This window comes from Meles meles, chromosome 2 (assembly GCF_922984935.1).
Source record: "Meles meles chromosome 2, mMelMel3.1 paternal haplotype, whole genome shotgun sequence".
NCBI classification, from domain to species: Eukaryota; Metazoa; Chordata; class Mammalia; order Carnivora; family Mustelidae; genus Meles; species Meles meles.
In genome coordinates this window covers 92,674,867-92,702,419 of record NC_060067.1, presented here as the reverse complement: position 1 = coordinate 92,702,419, position 27,553 = coordinate 92,674,867, and the positions used below count along the sequence as shown (strand labels likewise).

General features: G+C 37.8%; 1 protein-coding gene across 2 annotated transcripts in view; it reads right to left on the bottom strand.

Annotated features, from left to right (window-relative positions):
• SEC24D (SEC24 homolog D, COPII coat complex component) overlaps nt 1–27,553 on the bottom strand; it is a 104,901-nt gene that overhangs the window by 15,621 nt on the left and 61,727 nt on the right. For both annotated transcript variants that reach the window (XM_045997832.1, XM_045997833.1), the window contains exons 10-19: nt 26,658–26,773; nt 19,411–19,535; nt 14,328–14,519; nt 13,244–13,337; nt 4,942–5,058; nt 3,980–4,150; nt 2,644–2,740; nt 2,394–2,539; nt 1,218–1,356; nt 285–403 (exon numbers count right to left, since the gene is read on the bottom strand). In XM_045997832.1, the coding sequence (XP_045853788.1) occupies nt 285–403; nt 1,218–1,356; nt 2,394–2,539; nt 2,644–2,740; nt 3,980–4,150; nt 4,942–5,058; nt 13,244–13,337; nt 14,328–14,519; nt 19,411–19,535; nt 26,658–26,773 (1,316 nt within the window). The remainder of the gene's footprint in view (nt 1–284; nt 404–1,217; nt 1,357–2,393; nt 2,540–2,643; nt 2,741–3,979; nt 4,151–4,941; nt 5,059–13,243; nt 13,338–14,327; nt 14,520–19,410; nt 19,536–26,657; nt 26,774–27,553) is intronic.

Sequence of the window (27,553 nt, the reverse complement as noted above, 5' to 3'; positions counted from 1 at the left end):
ATATAACACTCTGTTATTTATACATAATGTAGTGACTGCCAACCCAATGTGCACACACATTTTTTTGGTTCAAGCATCTTGTAAAGCCACTAAGTTTTTTAATGTTGGCTGTAAAAAGACCATAGCCTCCCCAAATGGCATTCTCAGTCTTGGTGGTATAGCTTATTATGCACAGCATCTAAGTGATTGGAACATCATGAGCCTTCTACAGCCAAATGCTGAAGAAAATGCACATTTAGTATCACTTGTAACGCTTTAGGATCTAAGTAGAATAGGTGGCTCACCTGGCTTGCTGCAGATGGACTTGCACAATTCTTTCGGTAACATGCCAACATATGGGCAGTCTGATTAACCAGGATTTCCCGGATGACCTTCAAGGGCTGGTGGAGAACTGCTTTAAATGCTAATTGCACAAAACAATGAAAATGGCATCAAAGCCTTAGCTCAGAAATAAATCCCTTCAAATGATAATAGTAATAAACAACAAATTGCTATTATCTTCAGACCACCCAGCAAGGAGTAACAGTGTTAAAATGTTACAGTCATTTTTTAATGTTCTCCATTTTAGTAAGTATGCTGACATACCCAATGGAAACAATGGCCTACCTCTAACAAAAGGCAGGTAAGTGGTCCAGATTTTTCCACAGAGTATTATAAACAGACTCTACACACAGAGAAAGGAAAGAGCAATTTGCCATCTTCTGGTGTTCTGAATTCCTATGGGCTGGATTACTCTTTCCTCTAAACCTTGGTATAGAATCTCAAACGGGGGTTGTGGAGGGGAGAAGGAACCAAAGAAAATTCCAACTCTGGCCCCTCCCATTTCATAATTATCATGGTATGGATAGGCAAGTTCAGCCCAACATTAGGGAGAGACCCTTTCCATTATCCCCAGGTGCTAGAGGGCATTCTCGCATACCATAATGACAGTCTAAGTATTATCTTCCTAAATTTCAACTCAGAGCCCACCCCCACCCCATGAAAGAAACTTTGAATAAAACTGTATAGAGTGGGCCTGAATTGAGTTATCTCATTCTTGATCTGGAATTAGAGATGCTGACTATTGTCCCTGACACTCTGCTTTTATAAATTCTGAATCTGCCCCCCAAAAGGCTGTGCTACCACAGTAGTTGTCAGTTACTAATTCAATTAACCAACAAGTCTTGACTGACTTACTAGGCAAGACACACAGCACTACAGGATTAGCAGAGTGTTACCTGACTTGGCGAAGAAGTTGATAAGAGCATCTGTCTCACAGCTCTTATAGAGATCAGCCAACTGGGAGCTGCAGTTCAAGCTCAGATTGTGAATCCGAAGTCTTCTTTGACCTCCAATGGTCGTGTAAAGCACAGCACACTGCAGAGGCAGTATCAAGGACTCATGTTTTTCTGATCAACATGTCCACCCAAGCTAGCCTGATCTTATTTACACTTAGAGAACAGTGTGTACAGCTCAGGGAACTCTAAATTCTTCCACAGATCTTTTTTTTTTACTATTGCTAATGGCTGAACTATAACAAATAAGGGAGGTATAAAGACAATTCATACATTGGGTTTCTATGTAACTCTCCACTGGGTTAAATTTAAATTTTATCCCAGGCTTTCACACATAAGCACCTGTTTGCATTTACTGCTACTCTACTTTCACATATCTTAAATTTCAGTACCAGAGATTCAGGTCCAGAAACAAGACTTTCATGTTGATGATTATAGACCTATTCAAGCCTCACCTCCCTTAAAAACATGCAGCTAACTTTGATGATGTAGTTAAGTCTCACACTGATGATATACGCATTTCAAGAATGCGAACAAGTATACACTTCTTCAAATATCTGTGATCAAAAAATAAACATTAGTTAGAGTTCTTCCTCAACTTACTGCCAACCCCTCTCCATTCTTTAAGGGCGATGCTAGTATCTGAAAACTATGCCCATTAGATATAATTGTTCTTATTTTAATTCAAGACCTCCATGGTGTCTATGTAAATTTATTTACTACAAAACCAAATTCTATTTATATTTGCATGTAACATAATAATGCACTTAACACGGTATCTACCATATGGTAGAAATGCAACAAATGAATGAATGGGTGCTAAAGCTAAAAGAATTGAATATGGCTGGCAGTCAGTTTGCTAATGCCTAGCACACTGGTCACAGTTTGCTCGGCTCTCATGTCATGACATACGATTGTGACTTCATACAAATAGCATGTGTAAATGAGGGTGCAGAGAATACACAACTGAGTGCTGAAATCTAATGACTTTTGCCTTGGGAAAAACAGAGTTGAATTTCTTTACAGAGAGATGACTCAGTTGATGGTATTTTAGTCTCCCCACTGACTGTTGTCAGTAACAAACTAAAACACCAAAAATGGGAATACGTTTTGAATCACCTGGATTAAGGCTCCACTGTCTTCAGCAAGTTTGTCATCATGCTTGAACTCCACAGTCACTGCCTTGTCACAATCAATGGCCGCCATTTCTACATCAGTGGTGTTGTTCATAAAAATTCCACCAAAGAAATCAGTGGCTCTGAAACCTAATGATGAGGAAAAAGGGAAATTTTGTTCCTGGTCCGTTATTAATGTGAAGAGAAAACAATCACACAGCAGAGACCTGAAAAACAGTATAACTGAAAATTACCTGTGCTGGTACGAATCCTCATAATAGCATCGAATCCTATTTTCTTTTCAATATCATTTCTGAGATCATTCAAAAATTGTTGGCTATCCATGTGCATCTAAAAAATAAAGTAGGATCTGTGTCCACCAGATGGCAGTAAAATACTTAAAATAATAATTCTTATTTTTTAAAATCTTGATTAAAATCCACTTTATCCAGACATCTTAGAAAGGATTCTTTTTTTTTTTTTTTAAGATTTTATTTATTTGCCAGAGAGAGAGAGTACACACAAGCAGGCAGAGAGGCAAGCAGAGGCAGAGAGAGAAGCAGGCTCCCTGCCAAGCAAGGAGCCCGATGCGGGACTCAATCCCAGGACCCTGCGATCATGACCTGAGCCAAAGGCAGCAGCATAACCAACTGAGCCATCCAGGCATCCCCTTAGAAAGGATTCTTAAAGTTTTTTCAATTTTACTTCATTTGCTATCTTTGGTCTTACCAAATCCCTTAAGTAGTTTATAATATAAATATGTAGCTAGGTGATTAAAAATCATTTTACTGATACTAAATAAAAATAGATGATTAACATTTGTCATTTATGTGGGCGAACACTCATTTGCACTCCATGTTTCCATGTACAGATACATAAGTCAGAGGCACTCCCCTAATGCCTTCTTCTCAGGTGAGAGCAGGTGACTTATCTGATTAGTAAGTCTGAGTAAAGGAATTGTGTAGACCTAGCTTACTCTATTCTGGACCTTCTTTCTGGGGAGGCAGCCTGCCTGTAGGAGGCACACATTTCTTGCCCCTCAGTATGTTAAGTTTTAAAGGTGCAGTTGTCCACAAGGAAGCTTGTAACTGTGCCTATCCTGGGCCTTGCTTTAATTAAGTTATACTGAAAGGTAAAGCATTAGCAAGCCCACTTGCCCACAGACCTGAGTCTGTATGCTCCTCACATTTTTACTATCTCGTGACTCTATCTCTTAATTGAGGCTTGGAAGAGAGGGGTATCATGAATTGACCCCCCAAATCCCAACAATTTAAACAAATACATAGTCACTTTTAAAAACAGTATCTTAAATATATTTAAAATACTAAAATTTTATATAGAATATACTTTTCCCCATCAAGGAAGCTTACATTGAAATTCACCTCTGAGGATAAATGAGCTCAATCTGTTGTCAAACACTTAGGGAGTGGGAAAGCAATAGTTTAATCACATATACATCATCTCCATTGGCTCTAGCATTTACATTTGTCAGTTGCCCACAAGGGGGCATAGGTTTCTTAACCAATGATTGAAGCGCTTAAAGTCAAATAGCAGTAAAAAACCTGAGGTGAACAAGTTGCTGACTTTTACCTGGAAATTGTTGTATTTGTAAAGGGTTCCTCCGGTGAGCTGAGGCACAAGACCCAAAGAAGCCACATCCACATACTGGCTGGGAAAGAGGAAGAGGGTCACACAGCACCCATAAGCCACACAGTCTTTGGCCAGAGAGTCATAGACATTGGTTTGGGGCTGGAAAAGTATCTGAAGAAAAAGATGCACAAGGGGAAAAAGAAAACCACAAAATGTTTTTGGTTTCAATTTTTAATTTCTGTTGAATTCTTTTAAAATGAAAGAGAAATTGTTTCCAGTTAAGTGAACTGGCCTGAAGGAATGAATTATGGTCATCATTAGAGCAGCAGCCATTCACTGAGCACTCAGTGTGCTGGGCTCCTGCTGTATGAAATGTGTGTGCAGGCAATGTTATCTGATCCTCCAACAATGCTAATGAGACGGACACTCCTGTCTTACCTTTACAGACCTACATGGGGCAACTTGTCTGGTGTCATGTGGTTAGTATGCCTACATCATGGTCTTAACCTTCCCACTGACCTGAAGCCCCCAGCAATGGCTATACTTCAGAGGATTTGAGCAAAGCACACTTTGAGCACTAGGTACCTCTACTTCCTGTCTCAGCAATGTTGTTATATGGTGGAGTCTACATTCTCCCTCTACCTTTATCTTCTTCCTGTATCTCCTCCCATTTCCCCCATTTCTATAACAGTCTTATCACCTAGTCTCTTACACAGATTACACATGAAAAAGTTTGAGGCCTTATTTTATTTTAGGGATATTTCAGAAATCAACTTTTCTAAGAATATAAATTTTCTTAAATATGTGTGATTCAAAATATTCCTATAATATACAATGTCCTGGATTTATGCATTACATTTAGCTACTCTCCCTTTCTTACATAAAGGACACCTTCACTCTTTCTTTACTCCCCTTTAAAAACTGGCACAGAGACACTTCAAAGGCCCATTGTTTCCAAATACCTTCTCTTTGTCTGTATTAATCAGCTTTTTGTCATCTCTGTTTTTGAGCTTCCCTGGTGCTTCTGCAGTCGGCAAGGAAGAATGGAAGATGAACAGCTTCCCGGGACAGTCTGCCGCCTGAAAGAAAAAAAAAATGATAGAAAATATCTTGGGTGGGGAAGTTTTTTTTGTTTTTTTTTTTAAGATTTTATTTATTTACTTGAAAGAAAGAGATCACAAGCAGGCAGAGAGGCAGGCAGAGAGAGAGAGGGAAGCAGGCCCCCTGTTGAGCAGAGAGCCCGATGCGGGACTCGATCCCAGGATCCTGAGATCACGACCTGAGCCGAAGGCAGCGGCTCAACCCACTGAGCCACCCAGGTGCCCCGGGAAGTTTTTCTTTAAGGGAAGCAGAAAATAAATCAAATTAATTTTATTAATATTAATATTTAACAAATATTAATATTTAATAAATTAAAATATAGGTATTTTCTATGAGCCAAGCAGTATAATTTAATCCTCTTAATAACTTTTGTGTCCTTGGGCAAGTAATATTCTCTCCATTTTATAGACTGGGAAAATGAGGCTTAGATAAGATAGTGATTTGCCCAAAGTCACACAAGTTGTAAATGAAACAGTCAATATTTGAACATAGGTCCCTATACCATGATGCTTTGAAAAACTAGTAAGAGGATGTATTACAGGGAAAATACTTTCTTGTTTAGCCTACAGAACACTCTTTCAGGACCAAGTGAATCCCATGATGCAGAAGTAAATAGAAGTCTGAGGATCGTGGTGCAACAGAAGCTCCTCTTTGAAAACTTTAGTAAACATAGATTATACCAAACATGGTATTTCAAGGAAGAATGCACAAGAATGTAGCAGTGCTAGGGCGCCTGGGTGGCTCAGTGGGTTAAGCCTCTGCCTTCAGCTCGGGTCATGATCTCAAGGTCCTGGGATCAAGCTCTGCACTGGGCTCCCTGCTCAGTGGGGAGCCTGCTTCCCCCTCTCTCTCTGCCTGTCTCTCTGCCTACTTGTGATCTCTGTCAAATAAATAAATAGAATCTTAAAAAAAAATAAAAGAATGTAGCAGTGTTGTGGAGACAATAGACACACAACGCCAGCTATCAGGTAAGATGACAAAAGGAAAAATACATGATTGAGATTTTATATCTGTAGTCCCTGGGAAGCAATAAAAAGATGACTTAGGCTCCACAAAAGTCTATTCAGCATTAAAAATATTTAAAATTGTATTTAAGACCTAAGAAGTAATCTACTAAGCAAAAATTACTGAGATTAAATGATTCAGTATATTGAGCCCTGCAATCCCGCCTTTCTCCAAACGATCCCGGCACACTGCTGCCAGAGCACTCCCTTCACTAAAGGTAACTGCTTGGATCGTGCACGGGGCATTTTTCCTTAAGAATCCTGGAGACTTTCTACCACATGATAAAGTCTGTATTCCTTTACCTTGTGGGAGCAGTGAGGGTAACAATGAGATGAGTTGCTGCCAACAGTCGCTGTGTGCAGCTCCATGCCAAGTCCTTCACACACTTTACTTAATACAACCTCATGGAGAAGATAATGTTAGCTGCATTTTAAGGCTTGGACAACTGAGGCTCATCCAGTTTGCCTCAAGTCGCAGAGTCAGTGATCCTCTGGCCCTTCAAGGCCCTCTGGAGTTCGAAGACTATCTTTCCAGTTGAATCTCCACCATTTCCTAACCCCTGCCATCCTTTGCCTTGGAAGTTTCCACCCTACAAGCTTTGCTTTCCTGGAAAATACACCACGTATTTTACATACCTCCATATCTTTAAACATTTTATTCCTTTACCCTGGAATCCGTTTCTCCCTCTTCTTGGTCTAGAGCTGTTGTTCACAAAGACTGGGTTAGTGGCACACTCTGGTGTGCCCGGGTCAGCTGTTAAGAGGCGTTTAAACTTATCTGCTATGGGGTGCCTGGGTGGCTCAGTGGGTTAAAGCCTCTGCCTTCGGCTCAGGTCATGATCCCAGGTTCTTGGGATCGAGCCCCGCATTGGGCTCTCTGCTCAGCAGGGAGCCTGCTTCCTCCTCTCTCTCTCTCTGCCTGCCTCTCTGCCTACTTGTGATCTTTGTCTGTCAAATAAATAAATAAAATCTTAAAAAAAAAATAAAGTTATCTGCTATGATGATTAAGGTACGTGGGTTTGTGAATAACATTAAAGAACAAATGGAGAGGCGTGACTGGGTGGCTCAGTCTCCCTTTGGCTCAGGTCATGATCCCAGGGTCCTGGGATTGAGCCCTGTGTCAGGCTCCCTGCTCTGCGGGAACCCTGCTTCTACCTCTCCCACTCCCCCTGCTGTGTTCCCTCTCTCGTTATCTCTCTGTCAAATTAATAAATAAATAAATAAAATCTAAGAACAAAAACAAATGGAGAGAATTCCAGGTTAGCCTTATCCTAATGTGTCTCCCTAAGTGACACTGGGGAGGGGTAACCTGTGCCCTGTCTCATCTTTGTTGTGGTCAGCAGTGAGCAGTGATCTTACTGCTGCACTAGCCTTCTACCAAAAATTATTGATATAGCATAGGTCAGAAAGAAGGCAAGGATGAGCAAAGAAGCACAGGTACACAAACACTGCACAGGAAAAAGACACTGTCAACACTTGGGCCAATTAAGACACATGAGTTCCAATGATTAAATCTGAGTAAAATTTATAGTAATACTGATAATGACATGTCAATAATTTTGAAATTCTATGACTGACTCTTCATTTCTATCGCTTTCATCGTTATAAAAGCACTTTCTGTTTATTTTAATTCGAGTAGCAGAAAAGGTATGAAACCTTTTTTAAAAGTCCATCTTCTCCCCAACTTTTCTTGCCTGGCCTACCCAGTTCCCTTAAATAATTCACTGTCAACCCATCTAGATATTCATTCACCTCCATCCACCTAGATAATCTCTGCTCATTCAAGTACTGTTATTGTATACCACAGCATGTAAGAGCATGGGTCCTAATTCCTATCTGCATGGATAAGAGTCCAAGCTATTTATTAGCTGAGTGATACCGGGCAAATTATTTAACTTCTCTAAGCCTTAGTTACCTAATATGTGACACAGGAAAAACAGCAGCTACATGAAAATATTGTTGAGAGAATTCAATGAACCAGTATATGGTGTTAATCATAAACAAACATACATGATTGCCTTGTTACTATTACCCGTGGAGCAAAACTCTAAACGAAAAAATCAGAATCTATTGGAAAAATAAAGTTCACTATTGAGAAAAACAAAATAGTCATATTTCTTTCTAATTCATTAGCCAATTAAAATGGCACAATTTTAGAGTTATAATTTCATTAGTCATATACTTATAAAACCTTTTGTAAGAAGCAATAAAAGAAAAAGCTCCTAGGGCATTCTATGCTTTAAATCCTGATAAATCTGTGATGTTTTTGCCAAAACCTGACTGTGTCCATATTAATGTACCATATAGAATTGATAAATGACAATGACATATGCCATTTTTATTATGATGGAAAACAGGTTGAGAAAGGCTGGCCTGGAGAACCCATTATTCAAAATTTAATTCCAATGTCCATTCCTCTGAGATACATGTTAATATCACCCTTGACAGTGCTAGTTGCCTCCACCTCCCTCTATCCCCACTCTACTTTGCAGATAAAAGTTAATGACAACGAATCACAACTTTATGTATCCCATGGTCTTCTACAGGTCACAGGCTTATGAAGAAAGAAGGACCCTGATTTCTCTACAGTGTGTTTCTCCAAGCCCTACTGGGTCTAGATAGTGCTTTCACTCTATAGGTGCTCCATAGAAGGAAAGGAAGGAATGTTGTGATGTATCACACCTTGAAATCAAATGTAGAAATACATTAAGATAACTTAAAGATAAATTTCCCCAACTTGTGATATATTTGAAGCATAACCATTAAAGGCCACTTCTTTCTAATTTTTGCCTAATTCTACTTATCTAGTTTTCTGGTGGAAGTTAATAGCTAACTCAGAAAACTATTGTTTGGCCAAGTTAAAAGACAACACCAGAAATTCACATGCAGTTGAGTTATGAGTGTCAGATTTTGAGAAGAGATGCAGATTTTGAAAGACTACGTGGAAAAAAAGGCACTAAGAGAACAAGAAAAGTGTATTGAAGCCCGCAGTTGAATAGTTCAGGGACTTTTGAGAAAATATGTATAAGAACTTTCCAAACCTTCCCTTCTTTATCTTTGTGACAAATTAGCACGTGTTGTTAGTTTTTGTTGACTCTCTGTGCTTCAAGAGGTTTATTACAACTAATTATACACAGATTTTCCTTGGCGTCTAGCTGATAAAGCTATAATTCAAATGGAGGAGTCCAGTTTTCAAATGTCTTCACGTGGATACACAAAAAACACAGCACTTCGATGGTCTTTCAGTTTCTACGCCCTGTCCACAGAAGATGAGACTCATCTCTGGCCTCTTGTGCATAATCTCCTGAGCACTCCAGCTGGCCAGCCACAGTCCTGGTCTTTCCAAAGTTACTCTTTGCTCTCCTCCCCTCCCCCTCTTTTGGGCAATACAAGCAATAAATATGCCTAATATTACAGAGTTAAGTTTTTTCTACCACACTGTAAGCAACTTAGAACTAGAAACAGTAGTCTTCACATTGCCTAACAAAACATTTAATAGATCTTTCTTGATTGAAAGAACAAGAGAATGAATGATGTGGTCTCGGTATTTAGATACTACCCTGCAAATTCTCAAAAATGTTAGCTCTTTGCCTAATAATGACTTCAGGCAAATAGGGCCCTTGTATGCAAGTTACCCACATGTACGCCTGACTGCTTTTTAGCCACAGGGGGCCTGAAGAGATGATGAGATACTCTCACTGTGAGAGGCAGAGAACAACCACATACAACACACACACACACACACACACACACACACACACACACACACACACACACACACACACACACACACACATTTTTTCCTATTTGGAAAAATTGTTTTCTTCATCCAAGCCTCATCAGGTTTCTCTAAGGCCGAAAGCATAAACTGCATACAAGTTCCTACCATACTACAGTGGTCTCTGCTCTCATATAGTGAATTATAACCACCCAGAATCTTTCTAGCAGATGAAGGAGAAACTTCTCATTAAGTTGGTTTTTTGTTTTTTGTTTTTATATCAACTACCTACTTATAAATAAGTTTGGAAGAAACTGACGGCTAAAGAGATACATACCAAAAGAATCATCAAGGTTAATGTAAAGAACTAGAAAACAGCAAGAAGGTCATGGAAAGGAAGTAATTAAATTGGAAAATCTACCCCAAGTATTATTGGTATCTTTCTTGGTAGTTAAGGCTAGAAGGAATATTAGGAGTTATAATACTTGTAAAAACTGACTCTAGGGAACTAGCTAGTGAATCTTTCTACATGTAGGAAATTGATTAATATGCAATAATATCTTCATTTAATATTGCACACAAGAAAGAAACTTTCCTCATAGTGTTTTCTCTTAATCTAATTGCTAATGAAAAGCTTAGGGCAAGATGTTAAATCATGGTTAAGTGAAAGCATTCCTAGTGCAAAAGTAACATGCAAAGTCGTACAGCTCAGGTACAGAATTTCCCGGTGAGCTACCATAATGTAAGGCTTTTCTCAGGGATTGCACAATGAATAATAATTCCTTTTACTGGTGGTTCCCAAATATGGGTGATCAGTAGAACAAATTGGGGAGCTGATGAATCAGCATCTCTGGGAGAGGGGCCAGAAATCTGCATTTTTAAAAAGTAGGCGCCCTTTCACACGTGACCCCATGACTCCTTAATCAAGGAGTGACTGTCTTGCTTCTTCTTCCACAGTGTGGAGCACCATTCCACCTCTGCACGAAGACAGGGGCCAGCAGGCACAGGAAAGCAACTGCCACCAACTTATGTCCAGCAGAGTCACTTGATAAAAGGCAGTTCCCTATCTTTGTTAAAAGACAGTTCTTCCCCTTCTATAAAGATAGTTCTTTTACTTTTAAAAGATTTTATTTTTAAGGAATCTCCACACTCAATTTGGTGCTCAAACTCAAAATCCTGAGATCAAGGGTCACATGTTCCACCAACCAAGCCAGCCAGGCACCTCGACAGTTCTTACACTTTGTAAGAATTCCACTACTTATTAACTTTGATATTTGTGAAGTTATTCTGAGTTGTTATATTTAGATATTGGTTCTCATTTTTAAACTTCAGTGTAAAAGAGTACATTAATAACTCTAAAAATAAAATTGCAAATATAACAAAAAATAATATGCAAAAGATACAAAAATACACTGGATGAAATGAACTGGCCTCTGGTAAATGAGCACAGAGAATGCTGACTGCTCCAGCTATTAGTGCATGAGTAACTATGAAGAACATTACAGTGATTACCAAACACAGTGGTTTCCCAGTAATGTATCCTAGGTAACACCACATTTCAGACACATGGAATACATGTGGACAAATCTCATTTATCGATTTTGTCTTTCAAAGCTGCTAAAAAGCCTCTAGATCTCTCATGGACTGGCAGTAGGAACCCATCATTGCTCCCTTTCAGAAATGAAATTAGGGTTGGGCTGGGATGCTGTACAAGCCATGCTCCTCTTTCCACTCTACTGTCTTAATTGATGATGTGCCGGCTTACGAATATCCACTCATCTTTCCTCTCAGGCAAGAGCACATGAATACAGTTCTATACCCAATACTAATTTCTTAGAGTAGAAAGACTCATAGGTTCATGTATTGATGATCATATATCAGGAAATTTACCTAGCATTTCTAGATGCCTTACTGGAAGGGAGAACAATAATATAACTCTTCCAAATAGAAATGGAAAATATTTGTTTTCTGCAATGTGGAATAAAATAGGAATTTCCATGTCTTTCTGTAGCCCAACCAATGATCAGTATTGGTTTCCACTAGATGGACCCTAACTTGTCCATATCACTTTATGATGTAAAATTTATTTATTTATTTATTTATTTATTTTTTAAAGATTTTATTTATTTATTTGACAGAGAGAGATCACAGGTAGATAGAGAGGCAGGCAGAGAGAGAGAAAGGGAAGCAGGCTCCCTGCTGAGCAGAGAGCCTGATGCGGGACTCGATCCCAGGACCTGAGATCATGACCTGAGCCGAAGGCAGCGGCTTAACCCACTGAGCCACCCAGGCGCCCCTAAAATTTATTTTTAATTTTATGTTAAATTGACATGTATTCTGAAGATTTTTAAGGGACATCTGTAATTTTTTATTCAATGAGTAAATATCCTGAAGATCAGAAAACCCAAGCAAGACTCACTGTACTAAAACCAAGCTACGGGGCACCTGGGTGGCTCAGTCGGTTAAGCATCTGCCTTTGGCTTAGGTCATGATCCCAGGTTCTTGGGATCAGGCCCCACATTGGGCTCCCTCCTCAGCAGGGGAGTTTGCTTCTCCCTCTGCCCCTCCTTCTGTCAAATAAATAAATGAAATCCTAAAAAAAAAAAAAAACTACAATGTTTACACACAAAATTTCTGTAGAATGTTTCATAAATTCAATTCTTCAGCAATATTCTTGCTGTTTGTTATCGCTGTTATTGTTATTATTACCACTCATTTTATTTTAAAAGTTAATTTCAATTTAACTTTAATAATCAAACTTGAAAATCAATTTTTTAGGCACTAAGCTGTGCAGGTCAAAGTGGTGTGACTCTTGCTGCTAAGGTAACAATGATCAACAGTCAGAACTTTTCAATCATTTTGTCTTTTTCAGAGTTCTGTCTTTATTACTATGAAAATGACCAGAGTCATTAGGGCTCGGCTTCCCAACTGAAGCCAAGGCCAACCTTACATCTGCTCTGGGCATTCAGCAAGGCCCTGTGTGGCATGCACATCCGTCACTGCCTGTCACAGGCCTTGCCCTTGCATGTTTGAAAATCCCAAGGAAGGAGAGGGTGGTATGGGTATTCTTTCATCCCTATCTGGTTCGGATATTGTTGAAGTAATTTTAAAATAGATCATATAAAGTTCATATAAAAGCCAAAGGGAGGAGTTAAACTGGAAACCCTGACAAAATCAGTTGCTCAGATGCTAATAGTTCTGGAATGTAAATGCTGGGAGCAATCCATGATTTAGGCCATTTCCTTCTAAGATTTGTAGGGAAGTTTGGAACAGCCTCTAGCAAACTACATGTTTTAAAGAAGGCTGTATTTTCTTTCACAGACGAAACTTCCTGCGCATGTGTATGCGTGTTTGTCTGTGTGTGTGTGTGTGTGTGTGTGTGTGTGTGTGTGTGTGTGTGTTTTAAAATTTATTTACTAGCAATTAAAAAAGGCTTCTCACCTTTAGTGCTTCCATGCCAGCCTGGATGACAGGAGCAAAGACAGTCTCATTTTCATTAGAGTCTGCAAACATCTCCGGAATCTGGTCCAATAAACTATAAGAAATGAATGAGTAAAAGTTTTTAAATATTTGGCATATTTGTAATAAACTTCAAGAAATAAATCACTAGCATTTCAAGCCTAAACACATCTGGTATTTATTTCACACTAAACACCTATGGGTGACTTTCATAGGCTATTCCGTAGGGAATGATATCCTGGCATGTTTTGGAACCAAAATTTATGATTTGTTTGGAACATTTACAAAAGCATACCTTTTGTAAATATTTTTTCACCATTTTTTGATTTCTTAAACTATAAATTCTTGGAACAGTGGCTATATCTTCAGTTATTACTATCATCACTGAATACGGTCATCTATATGCAGGAAATCTCTCTCTCCAGCAAAGAAAGGGGACCAGTCTGGTTGAGCATGAGTATTAAGAGAAAAAAAAAAAGGGGGGCACCTGGGTGGCTCAGTGGGTTAAGCCGCTGCCTTCGGCTCAGGTCATGATCTCGGGGTCCTGGGATCGAGTCCCGTATCGGGCTCTCTGCTCAGCAGGGAGCCTGCTTCCCTCTCTCTCTCTCTGCCTGCCTCTCTACTTGTGATCTCTCTCTGTCCAATAAGTAAATTTAAAAAATCTTTAAAAAAAAAAAAAGCCCTCCTTGGGGCACCTGGGGGGCTTAGTTGGTTAAGTATCTGACTCTTGATTTCAGCTCAAGTCATGATCTCAGGGTCATGAGATCAAGCCCCACACTGGGCTCCATGCCCAGCATGGAGCTTAAGACTCTCTTTCTCCCCCTCTGCCCTTCCCCATTGCTGTCTCTCTCTCTCTCTCTCTCTAAAAAAACAAAACAAAATGGAACAAAACGCCTACTTTTAGATATTGGTATACATTTAAAATAGAACATAAATGATGGAGTTTTATAACCCATGTGTTAAAACCTCCTTGTCAATGACAAAACAAAACAATGTGTGATTGAGTCAAAACAATTAAAAACAGATACCTCATTCGTATCTAAATTATAAAACACTTGATATTTACTTGTGAATCACAGATTGGGATTCTTGATAGTTGACAAGGAAACCATCCAACAGAGGAACAAAGACTTCTCCAACATCAGTTACCACCATCATCTGAGGCTGGGCCAAGTTACTCTTTACATTAAAGAAATGCAGCACTTTGTTATATGTGATAAAACCAACTCGGATTGCAGAAGTTTCTTCTTGCTCTTCCCTATGAGGAAAACACCGTGTTTGAAGTTCTTTCACATATTTACGAGAGGTTTCTATCAGAAATTCAGTAAGTATACCTTCTATTAAATATATGAAAGACATGTTAAAAGTTTTGCTCTTAATTATTGTTTACTGGTATAAAAAATACTGAGTTGCAGTAAGTGATAAGGGATATTACAAAAATACGTTGATAAAAAATTATCAAAATTCTAGGTAAAAAAAGTCAAACAGATATAAAAATATATTTCTTTAACATATGCATTCTCAGTCCACAGCAATTACAAGGTATGGTTTTTCTTTTCCCAAAAAAGGTAGGCATATTACATTCTTTATAAACAAAGCTCTCTCAGAAGTCACCAGAAGGTCAGAAGAACAAATGCAACATCTGAACCAAGACAAAGGCACACTCAGATTACAAACAGATAGCTATTTTTATCAAGAAAGGACTTGTTCCTTCTGTGTGATTCTTTTCTTACAGATTCTAGAGAATCTCAATAGAAGTTGAGAGATTTTTGAAAGCCATACCCTATATAAATACATAAACCATATTAATGATGTAATTCGTATTAGATAGTCATTTGTGAGGTCATGGCAAGACAATAAAAGTAACAAAAGCTCTAAAACCGTAACAAAAAATAAATTTTTTTGAAAAATCCAAGGTAAGACCTTTATCTTCCTGACAGGAGTATAAGGCATAAATGTTCTTATTCAAGTCTATATGAAGTAAACTCAGAGCTGAATGGTCTAAACCTCAGTTAATATTTACCCAAGTTTCTCTCTCTTGGTCTTCCTTTCCCTCCCCTCTCCCTCCTAAAATACTACTGAAGCTCTTGCTAATTTTCATTAGTGGCTATAACAGTGCTCAATGGTTAGAGGACAGCCACAAAAGATTTCTGCCATTTTCTTTGATCCTTAGAGAGCAGTAAAACTTATTTTGCTTAAGGACAACTTTTTTAAAAAGGAACCTAGTAGGCTCAGTTTCTAAACTTTGCACATAGCATAACAAGTTACTTGAGTACAAAAGAAAGGAAAATAAAATATATAGATGAAAGTATCTTAAGTTCAAATTGTTGATCCCACTGCAGACTTCCCAGTTTCTTTGATGTTTCAGCAGAGTAAAGGCTGACAAACTACTGACTTTAAACTCTATTTCTTCTTTAATGCCTTTGCTAATTGAGGATATTTATTCTTCACTGTGGCCTTCACAAATGGATGGGCAGTTTAAATAGGTCCTCACAATCCCTTCCAAAAGCACTTGGTAAATGTTTATATTCTGGACTCTTGCAAAAATTTTTAGAAATGGTATCCTTATTCTTTCTACTGCACCATACACGGACTTAAACGCCCCCACACCCCCCTCGATATCCTAAACTGTATGATTTCATGCAACTACCCATTATACTATACTGTACCCATGTTCTCCCTCCCCCCACCCCCACCCCACCATTTATTAGAATTTTACTCTTTAAGACCAAGAACTCTTCCTCTCTCAAAGCCCCTGGATGTCATTTCTTCTTCTAAATTCCTATAAATCACTCTCATTAGGCTCTTAGTATATAGTGCCTTATAGTTAACGTATCATGAATCCTTGACGATAAACCAATAAGGACCCAAAGTTTATGCCCTCTGCTCTTGACAGGGTCCAGTCTAACACAGGGAGTTAGAGGTATGTTCAGGAGGATTATCATGATGGTGAAAGGCTGTATTTGGGATGGCAAGTTAGAGCCCAAATTGAGAAACTGATTGTATGCATCTCTTCTAAACTCCTGTTTAGCGATGTCGCCTTCCTAGTTTAAAATCGGCCTGGCTGGAAGTATTTTACACCACAGGAATGAGCAAACACTACAATTAAGGCTCTTTTTATTTGAGATGCAGTTTACCAGCACACCACTGGCTAAGCTCCCATTTCCGAGTAAACCTTTTATTACATAAGGTGATAAATGTCTGGCAAACCCTGAGGGCATTTATTCTCTTTTAAGAGTTAATTTAGAGTCAATTGAGGAAAAAGACACAAAAGAAAAATTGCAGAGAAGAATCTAGATTGCTATTCCCTATTGGATTTGGACATTTTCAAGTGATGGGAAAGGCATATCCTGAGATTCACAGGGTTCACTTAAAATCTAAATTAACATTTTAAAAAACATCTAATCAGAACATCTCACATTATTGCAAAATATTAGTGTATGTTTTCATAGGAACATATTTTTTTGAAAATTTGTTTGAGAAACAAAGAAGTATCTTAAAATTTTCTTATTCAACAGTATAACTGCCTTGTTAAATCATAGCCAGAAGGAAGTGCAATCTCAATCTTTCCTTCATATTAATTCTATATAGATTTAATAAAGTTACATAAGGGATATCACACAGAACAACATGTGTTTCTTCTTCTGCTTTTCAATTACCACTTCCCTCAATACATGCCCCTATTATTTTAATGGAATGAATCTGACGGAGCAAAACTGAAGATATTAGTAACTAGATGAATCAGAGTATTCCACAATAAAGCATTTTGAACATTTTAGCTACAGCAGCATTAAAAACAACCAGAAAAAACTCAACTGCTTGATCTGAACAACAGATGAAATATTTCAAATCTTTTCTTTCCTGTTCCAGAGAAACCAGACAGAAATGTCATCTAGCAAAATCAAAGATGTAAATTCAAAGTTAAATGGTAAAGAATGGGGCCTTTACTTTCCAAAAGATTAGCTAAGAGATGAACATACCTTAGACATTAATCAAGACGACATATTCTGTGCTTAAAAAGGGCTATTTGGCATATTACCTGGTTCAAAGAAGTAAATCAGACTGTTGGCAATCCTAATAAAAATATAAAGTTATATACATACAGAGCCCAAAACAAACTTCAGGGAAGAAGAAAAAGAGCAACTGGATTTGTTTTAAAAGAAAAAAGAAGAAACGGCATTTTGGCTTCAATTAAAGCTTTTGAGAGAGACACTTAAATAGTAGCAGGGAATAACTAGCAGTATCCTTTTTTTCCCTCCTATCTTTTGCTAAAGTCACAATCTGCTCCAATGGGATGTAAAAGTCATGATGACATCTAAGGAAGGAGTATGGTTTCATGACTTATATCAACAGGCTACACACTTCATATCACCACTATGCTGGAAAGGAACAAGGGGTTGGAGAGGTAACTATGAGAAAAGGAAAGCCTAAGCTAACCAGTTTGAGAGAAGGTAAAAGAGAGAGACATCACTTCCAGAAATTAGAGTAGTTTTCTTTCATATTATTCAAGCTCCAAGTTAAGATTTAGAATTAAAACAGCCCTGTGAGAGAAGTCTACAAGATATATGATACCCAGGGACACACGGGTGGCTCAGTCGGTTAAGCGCCTGCCTTTGGCCATGATCCCAGGATCCTGGGATGGAGCCCCACATCAGGCCCTTTGCTCAGGGTCGAGCCTGCTTCTCCCTCTGCCCCGTCCCCCACCCATGCTCACACATACTCTCTCTCTCTGACTAATGAATAAAGAAAATCTTGGGGCGACTGGGTGGCTCAGTGGGTTAGGCCTCTGCCTTCGGCTCAGGTCATGGTTCCAGAGTCCTAGGATCGAGTCCCACATCGGGCTCTCTGCTCAGCAGGGAGCCTGCTTCCCTTCCTCTCTCTCTGCTTGCCTCTCTGCCTACTTGTGATCTCTCTCTGTCAAATAAATAAATAAAATCCTTAAAAAATAAAAAAGAAAGAAAGGAAGAAAGAAAATCTTAAAAAAAAAAAGATGACTCCTTTAAAAAAGAAAAAAAAAAAGATACACGATATTCAGCAGAAAGTCCACACTTCCCAAATATTGCTAAGAATGAGGTAACAGAAGCTATAGTCACAGTTAGCAGGCATCACATGCCTTTCTTATGCCCCATCTTCGAATTTCTCCCATTTCATTCTTCATTTTAGAATTCAGTTTGAAATCACCTCAATGTTTTTTAAACATCCCCATGGCTTTTCCAAACCATTGAGAATATTATGATTTGAGCTTTGTAGATACAAACAAAGCTACTCCTGGGAGGTCCAGAGTTCACTCTTCGAGGCTCACATGCGCCAATGCAGCAGCCACATGCAGAACGAATATAGAGGAATGGGCACCCGAGGACTCAGGAAACCCCAAGGGCTACTGACAACCCATCCCTCAAAGCATCCCTTTCCAGAACAGAGATCTGTTCTGGGAGGGGTGGAAGATGTTGAGCCTGGTGCAGACACTAGGTTTCAGACACTATTTCTTAGCCTTTTTCTTAACTACGTTTCCTCTCATAAAGGATCTTCTTACTAGATGTTACTTCCCACCCTAAACAACTAGTTTGCACACTATAAAAAGTAGCCATGTTTGCTAAAATACCTTTCCACCTTTCCTTTTGTGCATTGCCCCCTGCAGTGGCAAGGAAAGTGATTTGCCTTCTGCTAGTACCTGGAGGAAGTAAAGCGGCAAAGGGGTCTGACGGTGTAGAAGGGCACAGGGATTGTGGCTAAAAAGCAACATCTCTGCCCTAAGACAATAGTTCCATCTCCTGGCATCCCTTAGAACTCTACCACAACCCACACCTACCAGTTTCTGCTGGAAAAGCAACCTCTTTGAAAATGAATACCAGACTTCCAAAAGTCTTTCCCATAACACTGTTGGGATTCTCCTTATAACTTATAATGCATTTTGAATATTGTTTACCATAGCATTAATTTTTATCAGTTTGTTTCTTTTGCTTTGTACAAAAGATAACTGTGGACTTTTTAAGGATGCAAGAAAAAAACAGTGCTGTTTGATTTATAAATATTTGTTCGATGTCCTCATTAGCAAAAGATACCCATGGGTCATTCAGCACTTGTTTTCTGGCCAATAAATTAAGTCAGTAATATTGTACAAATTCCAAAAATAATGGGAGTTCCCTTACTTTGGAAGTTTTTCCAGCACAGTCTTCAGTTCTTCACATATGAGCTTCACGAGTCCGTTCTTGATGTTACTATATGAAACATCAATCATGAAGATAAAAGCTGGTGGGTTGGGAGGCTTATTCTTCTACAGGGAAGCAAACAGATCACACAAATGTAATTATAAAGTATATACACTGCATAATCAAGTCAAAACATTCAGAAACTCCTGAAGATCATCAAACTTTTTGTTTAATATTTTAGAATATAACATCTGTGGAATTAAATCATTTTCTAGAACATAGTCTCTAACGTTATAAAAAAGATAAAAGCTGTTTGTTTTCCAGGGTATGACCTGTGGCACACTATTAAATTAGACTGGATTATGATATCTAGCGGAGAAGCTGCACTCTTGTAGCAGCACTCCAAAGACCTTATCACTACAATTATCCAAGGGTGAGTATGGTCTGGTGGCCAACCTTGCTTTTAAGCTTCTGTCTTCTCAGAAGAAATGTGTCTGGTACCCTTGACAAATTGTGCCCCCAAGGAGTACATACAATAATTAGCATTTGTCTTGAAACTAGTAAAACTGCATTAACTTGATAACACTATTTTCAAATCTTTTCCTTTATAAGGTCTTTTAAAGATATGAAATTATCTAAAATATAATTGTAGGGTTGCCTGGGTGGCTCAGTTGGTTAAATGCCCAACTTTGGCTCAGGCCAGGTTCTCAGGGACCTAGGATCAAGTCCCAGTCAGGCTCCCCGCTCAGCAGGGATCTGCTTGTCCCTCTGCCCCTCCCCCTGTTCATGCGCTCACTCCCTCTCTCTCAAATAAATAAATAAATATATTATTTTAAAAATAATAATAAAATATAATTGTATGCCTTAAAATTTTACTATATTGTCAAATGCTTACCTATACCTTACATATTTATGGTTAAAAATGGAATATTGGGCCTTTTCTCTATCTGTTTAAAAAAAAATCACTATAACATAAAGCAGCTGTTATATGTTTTGTATCTGTTGGTCCCTTCACTGGCTAGGGTTCAAAGATATCTTAGGAAATGATTCTTCAGTTGGGTCTTACAAAATATTTAGAAAACAGAACCACAGGCAAACTTAAGTGACTCAAACTAAAACAAGAGTTCAGGTTAATTCAATTTTTAACTTTACAATAAATCACAAAAATTTTCTAAAATAAAATTGTATTTTACTTATAAAATTAGATGATAATGTCTCCAAATTATCTTACTAATTCATTCTATATCCACTATAAGGCTAGATATAACACTGTTCTAAAAAAGTCTGTCATTTGAAATAAAAAAACTGCAGGACTTAAAAATCTTCAATGTAAATGCTTCATTGCTTTGCTACATTCAAAATCAGACCAACAAAGAAAAGAAAGAACTCTACTGCTGTCCATCTAGCTTCTTCTTCTTCTTTTTTTTTTTTTGCAAATCATTCCTGATTCCCACCTAATTTATAACATAGACTTGCATTGATTTATAGCAAATAAAAATAACAATCATTTCCATTAGTTAAGCCAAAGCCTCTTTTTGACCAACCCAAGTGTGCCTTACTATTCTTGTGTTCTCTCTCAAGTTCAGCATTACCAGTTCCCCCAGTGAATAGTTTCCATAAATCCAACACACACATCTCCACGGAATGCTTCCTTCACTGTAACTAGCTTCCTATGCATGGGAAACTAATTCCTCATTCCTCTAAATGACATTCTCTTCCAACATCTCTATCAATAACATCACTACACACCAACTCAAAGGCTTAAAAACATGAAATTAGGTCTGACTATTCCTTTTCTTTCCATCACTGAGTCCCATTGATTATCCTTTCGAAATGATTCTTTCACATGTTTTATCTGGTTCCTACTCTTAACCATCCAGAAATTTCTCATCTCATGCCTAGAACACTCTAATGACTTCATCACTGGCTGCTTGAATTAATTACTCCACTCTTTAAACCCAACTTGCTTTGTCCAGCCAAGCCTAACAGGTATGAATTTTACAAAAACCTGGTTTTCCATGACACCTTCCCAAAACCACTCTGTTAAGGGTTACAGACCTCCTGACTGCAAATGAGGGACTTTAAGTAAAATCTCATCTAAATCTTTTTTATCTCTCCAATTTTAGGCATGGCAGACCACCTTCACTTTTTTAGCTGTCAAGGAACTGTGGTGTCATTTCCTCTCCCACTTTTCTGACTGCTGCTTCTATTTTTTCATTTTCTTATCTTTCTCCAAAGGACATCCTCTTCTCATTTCTTACCACATGGTCCATCACAGAAATCTCATTTACACATTTTTAACCAGGGCCTCTTTATAGGTGACTCCTCACATTCTTTCTCATCCTAGTGTCTTTTCTGAGCTCCAGATTAGCATTCTATTTAACTATAGCACACCTCCACATAAAGGGACTGCCAGGATCTTCACTCCAAATTTTAGCAGGTAAGACAAGATTTATCCCACCGTACTGGCCTTCTATATAAGGAACTTAGAGAAAGCATGATCCTCAAAAATAATCTTGAGTTTCAAATCTCATTTTCTCCATGGAATTGTCCACCTTTCTTAACCATCCACCACCAGTTAACTGTGAAGCCCTTATGTTTCCAGCATCCAAATTTAGACCCTCATTTCCAAAATTATTTCTAATTGTGATAAAATATACATAAAACTTAACACCTTAACCATTTTTAAGTGCATAGTTCAGTGGTATTAAGTACATTCACACTGTCACCTATCTAAAGGACAACTATCCTTTATCTAAAGGACAACTTTCACCAGTGTCCATCTCCAGAATGCTTTCTCTTTTAAGACTGAAACTTTGGGGGCACCTGGGTGGCTCAGTGGGTTAAGACTCTACGTTTGGCTCAAGTCATGATCTCAGGGTCCTGGGACTGAGCCCCGCATCAGGCTCTCTGCTCAACAGGGAGCCTGCTTCCCCCCCTCTCTCTATCTGCCTCTCTGCCTACTTGTGATCTCTCTCTCTCTGTCAAATAAATAAAATCTTAAAAAAAATAAAAAAGATAGAAAAGACTGAAACTTTGTGACCATTAAACAATGACTTGCCATTCCCCTCTCTCCCCCGACCCTGGCAACCACCATTCCCCATTTCTACATTCTTATCTCCATGAATTCGACAACTTTAGGTACTTCAGAAAAGTAAAATCATAGTATTTGTCTTTTATGCGACGGGCTTATTTCACTTAGCATAAGTTCATCCATGTTTAACATTGTCTAAGTTTCTTTCCTCTTAAGGCTGAATAATATTCCACATATGTATATACCACATTTTGTTTATCCATTTATCCATGTGTGGACTCTCGTGTTACTTCCACCTTTTGGCTATTTTGAATAATGCTGCTATGAACATTAGTGTGCAAATACCTCTCTGAGACTCTGCTTTCAATTATTTTGGGTATATATCCAGTCATTCTATTTCTAAATTTTTGAGGAACTGCTATACTCCCTTCAGTTTGTTTCTCTTGTTGGACTACTGCCTTAACTTCTAATATCCCCCTGCCTCCAATCTCTTTCCTCTCATTACACAGACTGCTGTCAGAATAAACGGTCCAAAGACACAATACAGATCACAATGCCAATGCCTCTGAAGACAGAATGTTTATTGAGAGTCCTCAGAGTCAAGCACAGAGTGTAGCACAAAAGAGTGCTCAGTTCTGCTGACTGAGTGAATAAATGTGTGGTTGGATGGATGACTGGATTAAGGAAACAACTTCCTCTTTACCTTTAATGGTCCTCATCACCTACTGAATTAAGAAATTCCTCAATGGACTGGCACTTACAACTCCCCATAATACTCATTTAACAAACATGTATAAAAACCAGGAGATCAAAGGTATGATGACAAACCCAGTGGTTAGTCTGTATCTCAAGACAATTTCCCAGTTTTACTTCCCATTATTTCCCAATACACATTCCTTCAACTAATTTAAATGTTTGCCATTTTCAAAACATTTCCTACCCAGAAGTCACAGTTTAGTGGGCCTGGGCCAAGAATTTGGCCAGAGAAGTATTTTGTTTGGCACAGTGTTTTTTAGAAAATATGTGCATATGAATGTGTTTTGGGGGAAAGGGAACATCCTCTCCAATTATCCTAGTTCCCATACTTACTCCATCCATGTCACTCATTTACTATACCTGCCTAGTCCCTGAAGAAAGCAAAGTTGCAAATCCTCTGCTTCTACTCACTGTTTTGTTTTCCCTTCCCTTTCCACATGTCCAAACTCTGGTCATGGTATAACCAGCTCAAAAGTCACTTACTCTTTGAAGCCTTTCCTGATCCTCCAAACCATACATCATCATTTGTTGATTTCCTTATGGTACTAGGATTATTGGACTTACATGGCATTTATCTTATTTGGGTTTATATCGTAATTATATACTTATTGAGTCTGGACATAGGAAGTACCTTGAAATCAGGTTCCTTATCTTGCTAGTTTTGATATCCCTCACAGCATATAACCAAATGTCTTGGGCATTTTAGGTATCCATTAGATGTCACAGTGAATTAAAATTAAGTGGACAGATGATATTTTTATTTAGAAAAAAAAAGGCTGGCTTGGAATGGGGTTTTACATTTCAGGTACACTTTGTGTTTAGATATAGTCTGTAAACTTCTAAGTGAAAAACTCCCAGTTATATGACAGAGTTGGGGTATTTTTTTTCCAGGAGAACCCCATGGTGATTTTCTAAATAACTGCCTACATATCCACAGTGTATTGATAAAGAATAGGGCTTCTATGGTCATGCCAACACAGTCTGGCTCCAGCACTTCCTTGGTGTGTGATTTGAGGGTGGCCCTTAAGTTCTCTGGGCTTCGGTTTCCCCATGTAATGGTGGTATTGACCACACGGGTTCACTTGAGAACTAAATGATACAACACATAAAAAGCACTTAGCATAGAGCATCACACATAGTAAATATCAATGTTAATTTTATTATATAAAATTGGTATCGAGACAAACTAAAATGAATAGGAGAAAATGTAATTTTGTATTCCTAAATTTGCATGGTGTTAAAAACACATGTACAAATTAAATAAGTTCTTTTTCATTGTCCAAATCCCTAAGGCAACTCATTATTATATTTTATTTACATTTTGAATTATAATTAAATTTGAAGATACTTAAACCACCTTTTATTTTAAATCTTATTTGGAATAATAAAAGGCAGATTAAGCTTACAAAAAAATCTTTAAAATGTACTTTTTTTCTTTGTATATTTGGTTCGTTGCCTATTGTGTGAAATTTCCCATCAATTAGACATCTGGAACATTTCCAGATAACAGAGTTTGAAGATACTGAAACTTTTGTTCCCAGAAATAGACTTGACTCTCTGCCTGAGTTTCTACTAAAAAAAACATAAGATCAAGATAATATAGCCTTTTTGGCAGAGAACTAGAAACTGAGAGCATAATTATATTTATATTATGGTTGCAAAGATCAATCAATAAATTTTCCATCACTAGTTATAATGGCTTTATTATATTTAATTAGAACTTGAATATTTATGGTCTACTTAGACCCTCATTTCCAAATTCACCTTCAGCTAAGAGCAATAAAGAACAAATAAACTGCCTAAAAGTAGTTGGTACTTCAGGAATTTTTCATTTGATATAAAGCATTTATACCAAAAATGTTCTTATGTTTCTCAAAATATGTTTAAATGTAACATTTTGAATTAATAAAGTATTAACTTTTCTTTAATAACTATTAATGTGGCAGAAAAATCATACAAAACACTAAAATAAATGTAAAAGTTACATTAACTAAAAAAAAATTAAATCCAATCAATTGAAAAAAAACTTCTATTTAGGAAACATGTTCTTTGTAATTTATATTCAATAATGTGGACTGGTCCCCTTCCAAACATCTGTGATAGAATTCTGTGGGTCGGAGGCTGCTTTCTGAGAACTGGGCATCAGTAAGCATTTGTATTTGGAAGAGGAAGTAAGAAAAGCAGTTAGAATGACTCTGTTTCTTCAGGTCTACATGTGGTATTTCAGATATAAGCTGAAATCTGAACTGATACCCAAGAAAACATTTCCAAATCACCAAAGAATTTTAAAGTCCTGCGAGTTGCCCATAATGATGTCACTCTCACTGTGACATTGGAAAAGGGACATAGCCACTCCTGGGAAGAGTAACAGACCTGCCAATTTATTCATTCATTCATTCATTCATTTACTGATTAACTGTCTTCCCTGTAATAGACACTGTGGTGGATGCCATAAAGACAGCCAGGACAAGATTATTGTCCCAAGGATATCAAAATCTATGAAGAGGGAAAACACTTAACAAGATGTAAATTTCATGGGGATAATTGCTAAAACAAATATACAGACCAAATTCTATGTGAAAAAAACAAACAGGAGATTTAGTAAATATTCACTATGATGAAGCCAAAGAAAATTGTTCATGTGCTCACTTGCACACACACTCACATAAAATAAAATTTCAGCCAGGTATTACAGAATGTACATTACATAGAGATGTAACAGGAGAATGCAAGGATAGTCTGGTCAAACCATCTTACCTAAAATCATGGAGTTCTAAGAAGGAGTGATGAGTTCAGAGTATGTGGTGAGTGTTTTGTACAACGGAAAAGATGGCTGAGGTGACAGGATAGAGGCCAACAGTTAATGGTCTTATAAGGAAAGCTACACTTTTTAATTTAATTTTTTAGATTAAGGATATGGGGAGGAGTCTTGTGCTTACATTTTAAAGCAAGGAAACCAGAGGCCAGAACCCCAGGCTCCCACATAGTCCAAGGGGAATTCTAAGAGCTTTAAATCATTATGGTGACAACTGGTGTGCAGAAAGGAGGTAGAGAAACCTGTCCTAGTCCTATTGACCATCCTGGCTGAGCATCTGCTTTGAAAGAGAAAACTTCCTGACATTGCTGACAAAACAAATAAGGTTGAGGTACTATATGGAACTGTTGCTTTAAGAACTCTGAATATTTTATCTGATAGGGACATAAAAATTAAATTATTGTTTTCTATTTCTGGCACCACTTTTTAGTTTTTAAAAATAATCATTGCTCTGAATAGTTTGGCAATTTAATCATGTTAACAGCCTAGAAGCCCTGATCTGTGTCTGAGGCATTTCTACATCCCCATGACACCACCAAAATGCTTTATTTGTGAATCAAGATTGAGTTCTTTACATATGAAAGTTATTCACTTGAATTTGACATCAACGTATAAACACTTGGAAGTCCTGGGAACACTTACTCTGCAGTAATCCAAAGTAGCAACATATTCATAAGATCCTAGAGATAACTCCGGCTTCTCATAGTGGTCCAGCCTTCTCCCGATGTGGTCCAGATGTTGGAAATAGAATGGTGGAACTAATAAAAACAAAATAAGAAAGGAAACCTTTTGTTTTCATAACACAGACAACTTAATAAGTTCTTAAAATTTATTATGGGAGGAAAAGAAGTAGTTGAGGGGGAAAAAGTATTTTAAAGCTAGAAGGCAGTATATTCTAAATATCCACTATTTAAAAAGCATGTGTGGAAAGTACAAAGGTTTTCTAAAAATCCTCTTGACTCTCCTGCAAGTTACCGATGACACATAATATTTATGGTTTAGACCATTGTGAAGAAACGAGATAAAAGTGCTCATGTTTTTAAATTGTCACAAAGAAAATGCAATTCTATTTGATTACCTCCTTTAAAAGGAATTCTGACTTTACTAACTACTTAAATTTCAATATACCTAACAGAAATATACATTGGTTGTTTGGACTCTACTATTAACTATAATATTTATTATCCTTTAATTAAGAGATGTCTTCAGCCATGGAAAGTTTGCATGGTAATCTTTTAATGTTTGGACTTCAGAGTGGAGAGGATTACTGTATTAGGGAAAGACTATACCACTAAGATCTCAGCTGAGAACTCTTAATTTGATTCAAATGTCTAAGGAGGTTAGTTCTGGCAACGACCTGGAAGTCATCCAACAGCACAGGAACACTTATGAGTCACACACTGAACACTTGGACAAATATGGCCTGGTATCTCTGTGAAAACAAACTCCTGTTGCCTTGAGATTAATAGGGCTGGCTATTAAACCACTGACAATAGAAGCACTTAGCATAACCAGCAATGCTCTGGTTTTCAGCATTT